The 13,003-nt window shown below is 39.8% G+C and overlaps 1 protein-coding gene and 1 long non-coding RNA gene across 17 annotated transcripts in view; both read right to left on the reverse strand.

The window, feature by feature from the left end:
• Window positions 1-3,888, reverse strand: part of LOC118011426 — a 5,771-nt gene extending 1,883 nt beyond the window's left edge. The window contains exon 1 of the long non-coding RNA XR_004679464.1: window positions 33-3,888. This is a non-coding gene — a long non-coding RNA (uncharacterized LOC118011426). The remainder of the gene's footprint in view (window positions 1-32) is intronic.
• LOC118011424 (RNA-binding protein 12) overlaps window positions 1-13,003 on the reverse strand; it is a 35,288-nt gene that overhangs the window by 14,351 nt on the left and 7,934 nt on the right. For 4 of the 16 annotated variants that reach the window (XM_035006202.1, XM_035006200.1, XM_035006199.1 and 1 more), the window contains one exon: window positions 4,998-11,874. The exons of 8 other annotated variants lie outside the window; for them this stretch is intronic. In XM_035006202.1, the coding sequence (XP_034862093.1) occupies window positions 9,066-11,852 (2,787 nt within the window). In that variant the 5' untranslated portion in view covers window positions 11,853-11,874 and the 3' untranslated portion in view covers window positions 4,998-9,065. Of the gene's footprint in view, window positions 1-4,997; window positions 11,875-13,003 lie in introns of those variants that run through there. 4 more of the 16 variants (XM_035006205.1, XM_035006204.1, XM_035006211.1 and 1 more) reach the window with 4 other exon arrangements.

Consider the following 13,003-nt stretch of genomic DNA (forward strand, 5'->3'; position numbering starts at 1 on the left):
AAAATGCCTCTGGTCTACCTGCTCCAGAGGACCTAACTGGTGGGAATGAAGAACCTCCCTACTTTTCTCTCCTAATGAAATTCTCAAGCTGCAGTGTGAGACTGTCCAACTCAGAAAAAGCAGCAGAGCAGTAACCAGACCAAAACTTTGAGTTCCACTGGACTTTCTGTAGTTTAAGGTTCAAATTACCTACAAACTTCCAGAAAGAAACAGAATGGCTGGGTTCAAAGAATCACAGAACCTTGAAACTGGGCATAATAAGATTATCTCGTTTAATCATACCTAAAACACGGAGGCCAAAGAAAGGAAATGACTAATCCTGGGACATACAGTAACTAATGAACCACAACTCTTAAGAATATGATTTCTATTCCATCCATTTTAGCAACAGCTCACACCTTGTAATCCAATCTGAAATCCACCTGGCCACTCCACATGAGCAGTGAGGCTCATGTGGCCTCTTCCCATGACCTATACCAACTAGCCTTATACTAGATGGAAAAGAATTCTGCATCCACCACATGTTTCCCCTATTTGTCCGTCAGGGCAGGAATAGAGGAACTGCTAGACTCCACCACATTTATAGGACTAGAATTTAAGTATATTCAAAGGAATAAACCTTAAATAACAAGCACAAACTCCACAAAGTAGAGCTCAGCTGAGGAAAATGGGATTTTTATCAAAATTTTCAGAGAATATCTACCAGGCAGCCAATTCTGCCCCCAGTCTGCCCTGCTGGAATCTACAGTCCGTTAATCTACCTTCTTTAAAGAGCCTAGTAGGGTGTATAAGACAACAGTACTGGACCACCTTCCTGAGCATCTCCTGGGCAAGGACATCAGCAAGAGCTTGTACATTTCCAGTGTGCAATGTGATCTATGGCATAAAGAAGCCAAATGAAAAGCAACAGACCAGAGCCTTGGGAAAAGAAACCTACCTATTGTTCATAGTGCAAGTCCCTCTTGCACTATGCAAGTTCACAGTGCCAACTACCCATTTCATAGTGCAAGGAGTAAATCCACTTGGGATACATAGGAAGTCTTAAAATGGGTTGTTCTTCAGAATTAGTACGTTAGGGAAGTTGAGAAAAGAGAGGGCTTTAATAAGGAAATTGCATTACAGACACACAATGACTTGCCCACTTGCCATTGTAGATGGGGTGCAGGGCGGGGGCCGGCGGGGGATGGGGAAAATTCTAGTTCTGCTGCTGGATTCTGGTGGATTAATAATTTCACAATATAAGACCCTTTAGCCAGTGAAAAAGGTAACTGTAGTCCATGAAAACGGTAACTGAGGTAAGTTAACTGCTTCAAAAAAACTGCCAACATAACAGGAATGGGAAAGGTTAGGAGGAATGCAGTAAAATTCAAATACTCAAAAGTAAAGAAACAGCTGAAAGAGGCCACACAGCTAAGAGAAATGACGGGATAACTTTTCTCATATTCTAAATCTGTACTGTCCAGAAGGATGGCCTCCTACCCACGAGTGGATATTGAGCCCTTGAAATATGCTTAGTTCAAATCACAATGTGCTGTAAAGTATAAATTGAAAACAGTACCCAAAAAATCTCAGTCATTTTTATAGAGTATATACTGAAATAGTAACACTTCAGATATACTGGGCTAAAATTTATTAATTTCACTTGGGTTTTTTTGCCTTTTTCATAGCTACTAGAAAAATTTAAATAACTTGTGACTCTTATTTCTATTAGTCAGTGTTGCTTAGCGTGGTGATCTCCAAAGACCAGATATGGAAGAGTAAATTTTCTGTTGCTCTGTGAATCTAGAATTGTGCTGTTCAATATAGCAGCCACTAGCCGGCTTTTTAAATTTAATAGTAGCTACAGTGGTGGGGCGCCTGGGTGGCTCAGTTAGTTAAGCATCCAACTCTTGACTTCAGCTCAGGTCATGATCTCAGGGTCATGAGATTGAGCCCCACTTCGGGCTCCATGCTCAGCATGGAGTCTACTTGAGATTCTCTCTCTGGCCCTCCACACACACCCCCTGCCGCCGCCCCGCTCACAAGCTCTCTCAAAATAAATAAATAAAATCTTAAAAAAAATTCTCTTGGAACAGCACTGGTGTAGAAAAACAAGAACAAAGAGGTGGACATTTAATATAGAAAAGCTGAAACTCTATCAAAATCAATGCAAAACTAGAAAAGAACCAATTTCAGATAGTGGACTGTGTAAGTGGTGAAATGGATGGGGAAATTCACTTAATTCTGAAGCGTTTATGAATGTCTTATTAGGCCATCTGTTTGTAAGAAGTGGTAATATGGCAGCTAATCAAAGGGTTATTAAAAAGATAAAACGTTCTATCCCTCTGGTAGGTCAGGACACCCCAGTACAACCTTCACCTGCCTGCCTTACTCACCATTCAGCTCAGTCACGCCACTCAGGCTCACTGTTATAGAACAATTTTAAGAGCTTCCAGGACAAACACATTTTAGATAGTGCCACTGTGTTCCCTCACTATTAAACATCTCATTTTACTAAATTAACATATTGTGTCCCCAAGAATCTTGGTTAGAGATCATGCCTTTCCTCAGCTTACACACAAGGCTTCCATTATACTTCCATCATACTTGTTCAGCAACTATACAGGAAACCTTTATCCATCCAGTTCCTGTAGGGTATGAGTGTACCTCGTACATGCACAAGTACAACAGAGCACTTACTTGTATAATTTAAAACCTTAGGTCTTTAAGAACAAGCATCTTATTTTGCTTCCTTTTCTATCACAGAGTGGAAGTGCTGGGTGTGTAACCCTGCTCAAAAAATTTAGTTAACATGGGTTACTGCTATGGCAAAGCTGATTATCCATGTAAAACTGTCTTAGAAGCTTGGAGGCAACAGACATTTCCAATTCCAACCTGTCAATTCAGTGGTCACAGAAGTAAAGATAATTGGCAGTATCTACTTCAGAAAATAAGAGCTGCATTAGTCTTTCCACTTTAGCCAGATTTATAGCAGAGGGACCTACTGGTCCCATAGGCCCACACCACAGAAGGGAGTTATGTATAAAGGACATAACCATCTCTGTACAGCAACACAGTATGTGGGGGAGTGTAGTGGAGGATAGCATTAACTCACTCCCAAGTGGAACAAAAGAAAAATGAAATCAGCAACAGCACCAGTTAGTATGATTTAAGACCCCTTAAGCAGCTGAATATCTTTACCCTTAAGCCTTCCCCACTCTGCAAGGACTAACAGGTGACTTACGGTAGCACAATGTGGCCGTTACATCTGGCATGTAACACACATGCTTAAGTGATAAATCTTATTCACTAATCAAGAACTGTGAGTGAGCTCACATTCCTCCTCCCACCCCACTCCGAGTTAGGCGGCTAGGATACAGAAATAGCAGTGAGAAACTCATAGCCCTGGTTACCAACAGACTTACTATTATAAGCAGGGAAAAGGGAAAAACTGGCAGCATCAGCACGGAGAAGGAATGAAACACTAAGGGGCAGCCTGTTTGAATATAGCACAGCTCACTCCTGGGAGTGTTTTATGCTTCTTCAATATCTGACTGTCCATATTGAATTATGTTCTCTTGCTGGTTATGGCTCTAGTTTTCCCCAATAGTCGCCTCCTCCTCCTCTCAACATGAAATAGCAAGCCACTGGCTCACCAGGAAAAATGACCTCAAATATTAAGCTACTAAAATCAGAATCCACTTGTCTGGTACAGCTGGGATGCCAATTCCAATGTCTGCTGTGTCATTTAACCCACAACTGGTGTTTCCTTAGTCTCTAGGACTTAACTATCAACATTTTCACTAGGGGAAGGTCCCTGGGCCTCTCAGAATTAAAAGACAATGGTTAGGGGCACCTGGGTGGCTCAGATGGTTAAGCATCTGCCTTCGGCTCAGGTCACGATCCCAGGGTCCTGGGATCAAGCCCCACGTCTGGCTCCTGGCTTGGCGGGGAGCCTGCTTCTCCCTCTCCCTCTGCCTCTCCCCCTGCTCATGCTCTCTCTCTATCTCTTGTGTCTCAAATGAATAAATTAAAAAAAAAAATCTTTAAAAGATAATAGTTAATGAGATTTTCCCCAGCACTATTTGCTGCCCCCAGATTTTTAGAGTGCTGCCCTTCTGCCCCTGGGGCTAGAATGCTTTCACCAAGTGGCTTTTTTGCCCCTTCTGGACTCTTCAGTAGTAGAGCAGTATGTAGAAAAGCAGTGCCACCTTAGTTGCTCGTTGTTAGTTATGTTGATCCAGAAAAGGAGCCATATTCTAAGATGCTTGTGAGATCCTCTGGCACAAAGTAGCACAAGGCAACAAGAATAAACCCAGAAACAGCACAATAAAGAATTAACATTTACATGAACAGGCACCATTAAGAGATGAACTTGTTCATACTGTCGGACAGAAGGGTTTTTCCAGAAAAGTCACTACAGCATCAGAGAACTGTGCCACCACCAGAATACACTCATTCCAGAAATTTTAGAGTAAGTCAAAGTCAATGTGATCTATCAGATTTTATACTAAAAAGACAAAACTGCAATCAAGCAATTTTTTTAGTCGTAAGTTTGGACTCTATCATATCCTATAAAAGCTCTACTTTTGGGGGGTAAGGAGAATGGTGGCGATGCTCATAACTGATAAACCATTTCTTGTTGTAAAACACTGGAAAGCAGACAACAATGAATTAAAGTGAGAGTTTTCTCCTGAGCAAGAAAATGAAACATATTATTAGCATACAGTCTATCCTTTTAAGATGGTAAAGGCCATTCTGGGTATCTGTAGGCAGCTGATTTCACTCTGCGATTTTTCAAATGCTTAGTCAAACCTTCATAATTTTAGAACAGTTCAGCAACCACCTGGAATTAAGTATGTTTAAGTCTAAACCCCTCTAAAACAACCTGGGTATTGAAACTCAAATACAGGCTAAAAACTCATGATAGAGGTAAAAGTTATATATATTTTTCAAGAGCTTTGGTTAAAAGGAATAGCCCACTAATTTCTCGGCAACTCCAATCCAGGTTTTTTTTAAAAGGACTCTGGAGTTCATGGAAACTTTTCATTTGCTACTTTTTTTTTTTTTAGCAGTTGAACAAATGTGGAAGGGACAAAACCAGAACATTAATGTCAGAAAGCAGCAGTATTTTTGATTCCTCTCCCCACTTCCCCACCTCAAAATACATACTAATGCAAGAGTAAGTAAACAAAAAAGAAAAAGCTCTAATTAAAAGTATGTGCAATTGACAATGTATTCTGAAGATTTCTTTCCCCATTTCTTAAAGTAATCAGTTTTTTAAAAAGACAATTCATAGCCTCCTTTAAGACACCTTCTGTAAAAAGGAGCACCTGGTTTCTGGTTCTTTCTGAGTCCACATAACGAAGTGGCTTGCTAGCAAAGCATACAAGATAAAAGTCTGAAAAGGTGGATACCACAGATTTGACCTAGAATCAAGTTTCCTCCCTGCCGTTCCAGGTATCTTCTTTCCACACTTGAGCATTAGCAGACAAGGATAGCAACAATGGTTACCTCCAAGATCACCAAATCCACCTTTCCAAAGGCACAAAATATATGTAGGAGTTAAAAAACAACAACAAAAAACCTGATGGTATAGCTCAGTAGAGTACTCTTGTGTAAAGCATTAAAAGCATCAGCCTCTTTTATTTTGTGACAATTTTATTGAACAGTATTCAAGACTTCATCTTTATAAACAAAAACCTCTGCTGAATGATGCCACGGCAGTAATTTGCTGGCAATGTTGTGGCCATATTGGCAATGAATCATTTTATTGTGTTTGGTTTCTAACGCTTGGACTACTATAGAACTGCCAGTAAAACTAAATGTGGTAATTTTGCAAGAGTGGGAAGTAAGTTTTAAAAGTGATCACTGCTAGAAATTCTTTACAGATTTAACTAGCAGCAACTTTATGGTTTCTTTATTCATTAAGTGTTCTTGAAATTGATGAGTGGATTTATTTTTAAACATTTGACCCACACCTGTACACAATGACAGAATCCAATAAAAAGGACTTTGAGTTTGATTAAGGCTTTCATGGATCCTTATTTTATCCAAGGTATGTTTGCTTATGTCCACATACAGCCCTAGATTTTCATCCAGTGGGTTAAGACTGACCTAATTACACTGAACATTACTCTCTGAAATTTTGAATAAAAATTTCCCTAATGAAATTTTCACGGTTGATGCTTTGACAACTTGGAGCACAAAGCTAGGAACTACATTTTACTTAACAGTGTTGCTTTTTTTTTTTTAAGCCACTAATAATTGTACATCCAAACTACAGTATTAAACACAGAATACACCTCCAAATTTTGCTTGTGAACTAAATGTTTCACTGAAGTTCAGAAAAAGTTTACAAATTTGCTTATTTATAAAATACATTTCGTAGATATCTCTAATCCTTTGAACTAAAAAAATCCAAAACACCCCGGCGGCAAGGGGGTGGGAGGAATTAAACCTAATGGAAAAGATTCTCTTCCATTCATGTCAGTCACCAAAGACAAAATTTACACATAAAATTGAAAATATCATGATAGTGTTTACAAATGCACACAACTTTGAGCAAAGCTTTACAAATCCTTCATACCATACAAAGCAAATGAGAAAATAAATTCATTTTCACCCCGAACCTAGTTTTTCTGAGAAAGTTTGCAGGAAGAGAGGTATGAGTAATTGCACAGAACATATTTTCAAGAATTTTTTTTAAACTCAAACTCCAATGCCCATAACAAGATGAACAGTACGCTTAGCAGTTAGCACTCTATTAATAAGTCTCAGATACACAAAAATCAAGTTCCAGAGGGCAAAGCATTTAATTACATTTCACAACGAGAGAAGCACTGTTGTGACTCAACCAAATATGAAACATAGTTCTCTCCAAATTCTACACAAACCACTATTTTCTTAATTTATTTAATTTGATGAACAATGAAATCAAGTTTTCCTTTTCAGCATTTATCTAAGATGTAGAAATAACAAAGTAGTTGCAATAAAGTATATGAAATATTTAATAAGATTGTACGAACATATAACCAAAATAAACTGTGAAAAAAGATAAAAGACTTTTATCTTCAAACAACCCATTTTTCTAAAATGAAAATAGTCAGCTCTCCAATGGGAAAATAATCTGCAGTTGAAATAAGACTCCCAAGCAGCGCTGAAGTTTTCTGCACTCGGTCTTTGGAATGAGAAATGATTACTTAACAGAAAACTTAATTGAACAGCATATATAAACATCATATTGCTTTTTTAGTTGAGGAGGCAATATCTAGTGATCTGTCAAAGCAAATTTGTATTCATGAATTGTCAAAAGACCCACAACACAGCCATGTCTTCTTTGAAAATCTAAACAATCCTTTCCCTAAACAAAAAATCCTGTACTGTCAATCCTCTAAGATTGTAGTGATGAAAAGGCTTTCCAAATCTTATCACGCAATGAAACTGCTGCCACTCTTAACTCTAAATTACACGAGACGCTGTATTTCAGTGTTCCACTAACTTGCAACACCAAAAAGGCACTATTTTCTTTAATAGGAAATACTTCTTTTAAAAGGCTGACCCCTTTGTAAGTACATTGATTTGCAGGAAATGTTGGGGATATTTCAAACCAAGACAGAGGCCCATGTAAAAGACAAAATTTGTTTTTCATGATATCTCACCAATCTCCCATTCCATATGTTTATAATATAATGTGACACATCTTTAGAGCATTTTAACTAAGAAGGAAAGTAACCATAAGTAGAGCCTTTTGTAGCAGTGAGCAGGATGTTGTAAGGCAAATGTTTTCATGACAAGGACACTTACCAACCAGAACCCATGTGGTCCTCCTGCCTTAGTGTCCTGAATACCAAAGAAGAGTATGAAAGGGCAAGGAGTCTCAATTCTCTCCCCTCTGGCAGCTGCACTTGTACTCTGTATGAAGAGTTTTTATGAACAGGCTCCTGATCAAACAACTAGACCAAAAAGCCTCCAAGTAACAGGATTAAATGCACATCTATGGAACAGCTTATGAATCTTTTATTCTATAACACTACTGCTAACAAAGCTAACAATTTCAACTTCAGTTTTTAAAAAACCTAGATATAATGCTCTTTCTTATAAATGGACCCTCTTTGTTTAGTTACAGGCCAAAATTTCACACAAATTTGGGACAGAAGGAAATTGCCAGAACATTAGTCCATCATGGACAGGACTTCAAATCTGGCATCTTAAACAATGATTATTAGAAGTGGTTTCTGGTTTTCAATGCCATCTAAACAACATGAACAATTTTTAAACTGACTAAACTAAAACATGGCGGTCAAACCAAAAAGGCTCTGGTAGGTAGAGGACTCCATATTTTATTTTTCTGGCAAAAGTACTTGTTTCACACAGTTTTAAGTGTGACATTAGAAATCAAAGTTCAAGGTTATAGGACAAACCAAGTGTGGAGTTTTATATTAAAACAACAACAACAACAACAAAACAGTTCTGCTCATTTACAAATGAGTCAATTAGGCAAACAAAAAAGCAGCAACTTCAGAAGCAGGACTGTCTATACAGCAAGAACCCTCAAGAAGCAATAAAGGTACATACAGTGAATCTGTATACAGAGATTTTATTCAATTTTAAAAGAAAATGAGGACTTTAGACAAAGCTTTGACCCTATAACAAAGCAAATCTGTCCAGCTTTAAACCAAATTCCAAGAGTAGCCAACTTCTATTTTTCAGCAGCTGGCAAGAGCACCCTTAATGAGCTCTATTGACATTTCTATTTTCTTCATCCCATATGGTATAAAACAAAACCAATCTAAACTCCTTGATAAGCTTTATGTGGTCATTTGTGTTTTACAAATGGTTTCTCTAATGGTACGCCAAAATCATTTTTGTGTTCTCTCCAGACAGCTTTACTGTAACATACAGCAGTATTTATCCTGGTAGTGAGTCTTCTGTAAACAGTCAACCAATGCTCTATGTTATAGAAACCAATCTATATGCAATTGAAACAATCCACAGGTTCTAACCTGGAAATACTAGGAAAACAATCTGGATGCATTAATCACAGCACTATGAAAATCTACCCTATAAAGAATTGATGTGAACAGCTACCCTAAGACAAGTTTTACTTTCCTTGAGCCTATAGGTCTGTCATTTAAGTCAATGACAGCAGCTGTGGCTTCATCCCGAGATTCGAAGGCCACCATGGCTTCGCCTGTGGGCATACCTTTTTCATTGTATTTTAAACACACTGAGCCTGGGATCACTTGATAGCCATAAAAGAAATCTAAAATCTCATCAATAGACACAGTGAAGGGCATATTCTGCACTTTAATTACTGTTGGTCCTGGTTTTCCAGAACTAGATCCAAAGCCAGGGGGACCACCAATGTGAATTGGGCCAGGGCCAGGCCCAGGGCCAGGCCCAAAGGCTGGTGGCCCACTCAAATGCCCAGGGGCACTTCCAAGACCAGGAGGGCCACTTCCAAAGCCAGGGGGGCCACCTAAACTACCAGGGCCATTTCCAAAATTCTGAGGGCCTCCTCCAAATCCTGGCCCACTTAAATTATTTGGTCCACCTCCAAAACCTGGAACATCCAGTCCTAGACCAGGCAAACCACTATTTCCAACTGAAGGCATACCAGGCCTAGCATCACCAAAGGCCCCTCCTAATCCTGGAGGAGGGAGTGGTGGCCCAAAGGCATTCGACCCACCAAAATTACCAGGAAAGTTAAATGGAGGCCCATTGCTGGCCTCCTTAGATCCTACAGTCAGGAAGGCATGCTCTTCACCTCCTGCACCGGGCATTCCCGCACCAGGCATTCCCGCACCGGGCATTCCCGCACCGGGCATTCCCGCACCGGGCATTCCTGCACCGGGCATTCCCGCACCGGGCATTCCTGCACTGGGCATTCCCGCACTGGGCATTCCCACACTGGGCATTCCTGGAACTGGAGGATTACCTGGCACAGGCATCTTTAACCCTTTTTTTCCTTGGGCAGGGGGATTTTTTTCAATCTCTCTCATATCTTCTAGAGTAACTACATGAACAAAAGCTTCTCTCCCATTAAGTTTTTTACGGTGTAAGCGTTCAGACTTACGTGCATCATCTTCATTTTTAAACTGAACCAATGCCTGTCCTAGACCTTGCCCATTGTTATCAACAAGAACATGTACAGCATTTTCATCCACTGGGATTCCTTCTAGGAACTGAAGAACATCCATCTTGGTAATGCTGAATGGTATATTTGTTATGTGAGCACAGACTTTGGCAGAGCTGACATCCCCCTCCGGATTTAACATCATTTCCCTCTGGTCATAGCTGAAGTTCTGCAATCTTTTACGAATCATATCTATCTTTTCTAGCATACCTTTCTTAGTAATTGGATGAACTTGAATAAAGCGATTGCCCATGTACTGTTTATGACGACAGAGAGCAGCCTTATAGTCAGCCTCATTCCTGAATTCTACGAAGCCTTCACCAGTTGCTTTCCCATTGGGTCCATAAGCAATATAAATACTATCTTCCACAATATCCAACTTTTTAAAAAAATCAATGACATGTTTGTTTTCCGCTTCAAATGGTAGCCCTTTCAAGTAAACACAAAAACCAGCCTCATGTGGTGATCTTGACCTTGACCTTTTCTGCCCACTGGGCGATTTTGACCTGGGAAGTGTCTGAGGAGGGGGATGGGTTTGTCCAGAAGGTCCTATACTTTGCTTAAAAGTGATATGGCCTCCAGCAGCTACCCACTGTCTCTCTGTGGCAGGACTAACTTCCACATAGCGTTGAATCATCAGCATTCTGTTTCGTTTCAAAGCTTCAAATGTATCTTGAGGGGAGAGAAACTTAACCAATCCATTCCCATTATTTCGACCTACATGATCTTTCAACAAATGCACTGCATCAACACGGAGCCCATGGAAAAAATCCCTGACATCATTTTCCATTGCAGAAAAGGGCATTCCATGCACACTGACATACAGATCATCGGGGTTGATGGGAAGCGGTTTCACACTGCTTTGAGAGTTCATCTGGATAGGGTTAACAGGATTCAATGGACCCAGAAACACAGGGTTCAAGTTATTGTTCAGATTCATAGGTGCTCCAGAGCCATTCATTCCAGCAGGTAGAGGTGCCACAGGTGGCGGGTTCAAGGGTGGCATGCCAGACATGGCTGGCAGTGGGGTCATAGGTGGCACAGAAGGGACTGGGGGAATAGGGGGCACAGGAGGCACGGGAGGCAATGTAGGTACCGGAGGAGGAACTGGTATCGGGGGAATGGACGGCATTGGTGGCAAAGATGGCATCGCTGGGATTGGAGGAATTGGTGGTGGTGGGACTGTGTTCATTGGAGACGCTGTGCTCGGAATGGTTGAGCTAAACGTTGGGCTCCCAAATGAAGCCCCCATATTTGGAGGAGCCGTTCCTATGCTGGCTGTGGAAAATGTCTGTATGTTTTTGTTGCTTTCATGAACAGATGTGGCGGCAGTAACTACACTGGGTGAAGGATTATTAAAGTTAGGTACTGTTGTAGGCAAGTTTACCCTGCCACTCATTCCTGAGCTAGGTGGCGGTCCTGATCTACTAGCATTTGCTGGTGGTATATCTAAGTTGGCAGTTTCAAAACGCCTACGACTCAGTTCAATCATATTCTGCATTTCCGTTTTACTACTCAACAAAAGTGTTACTTTTGACCCTTTAATTGTACCACCTGTGCGCATCATACCAAGCCTTGCATCTTCATCAGTGGCAAAAACGATGAAAGCCTCACCCAGTTCACCCCCTACAATATGCACGCCCCCATCAGGGATGGTCAATCCAGAGAAGAAGTGGCGAATGTCCATGGTCCCCGCCACAATTGGGAGACCTTGCAAACGGATGACCACAGCCATGCTGCGCTGAAACCACACACACCTGCAGATGAGAAAAGGCAACGGCCAGGTCAGACTCCTGTTTATCACACCAAGTTTTTAACTACAAGAATGACCAGCTACCATATTAGGCCCTCAAATATACCCTCAAACTATCACAAGCAATGCAGGTTTTTTTTTTATTTGAATATCCTAAAAACTGAACATTATGTGCCATTTACAATGTAAAACCTAGACAATTTCAACTTCCAAAAGGCATTAATTCTGTAAACAATTAGAAGTTCAGTCCCATGACTCAAAAGTTTCAGGGGAAAAAAGCCACCATAAGAAGTAGAATCACCAATTACATCATTCAGACCACTAATTATTCAGTAAGATTTAGAAGAAATGTGTAAGTCAAATCAGGACACAAAGCTGGACAATCTGCAGGGGAAAAACATGCAAAGGATGTATCAAAGTTAGTATTTAAAAGTGGCTTAGCATTTTCCTTATAAACATGACAACTTTGTAGAATTATCAGTGTCATTTTATATGACTCAATCTCAAAATGCAAAAAAGAAACAGAAAACTGGAATACTAATGAATTACAAATAATACTTAACACTAAAGTAGACTCAAGTCTCAAAAGAGAATGGACTCCATATTCAACTTAAAACTCTTCAATCTGCATTACAGCTCTATTTATTAAAGAAAACTATATATGGAATTATTTATTACAGACAAGGTTAATACATACAAAGAATCCAAAAGAAATACTGAATAAAATAGCCAAAATCTTAGTTATCCATATTCATCACGCCAAAAAGTAGAACCTGGTTGCAGTGCCATTCACCATAGCTGTTTTAATTAAAACTCAGATCCAATGACTTATTTCCAAACTCACCATTAAAAAAAAGAAACAACACACACATACACACTCAAAAAAGTCTTGTTTTTCCCAAGGAAGGCTGATAACGAAAAAAGGATATTTTTTGGTTTTGATTTTGTTTTAAAAAGAACAAGGGTATGAACTTTATTCAGTGACTGTTACAGTCTTTACTCAACATAACTCCTCTGGTATTTCTGGGAGCTCACTGGTCTCCTTAAATAAAGTCCCATTCTGAACTTTTTCTTTTTGAGAAGTTTCTCCCAGATTTAAATAAAATTTCAGTATTTCAGTTCTTATGGCTTCC

Source organism: Mirounga leonina, unplaced genomic scaffold, assembly GCF_011800145.1.
Source record: "Mirounga leonina isolate KUSES-001 unplaced genomic scaffold, KU_Mleo_1.0 Mir_150, whole genome shotgun sequence".
Classification (NCBI taxonomy): Eukaryota; Metazoa; Chordata; class Mammalia; order Carnivora; family Phocidae; genus Mirounga; species Mirounga leonina.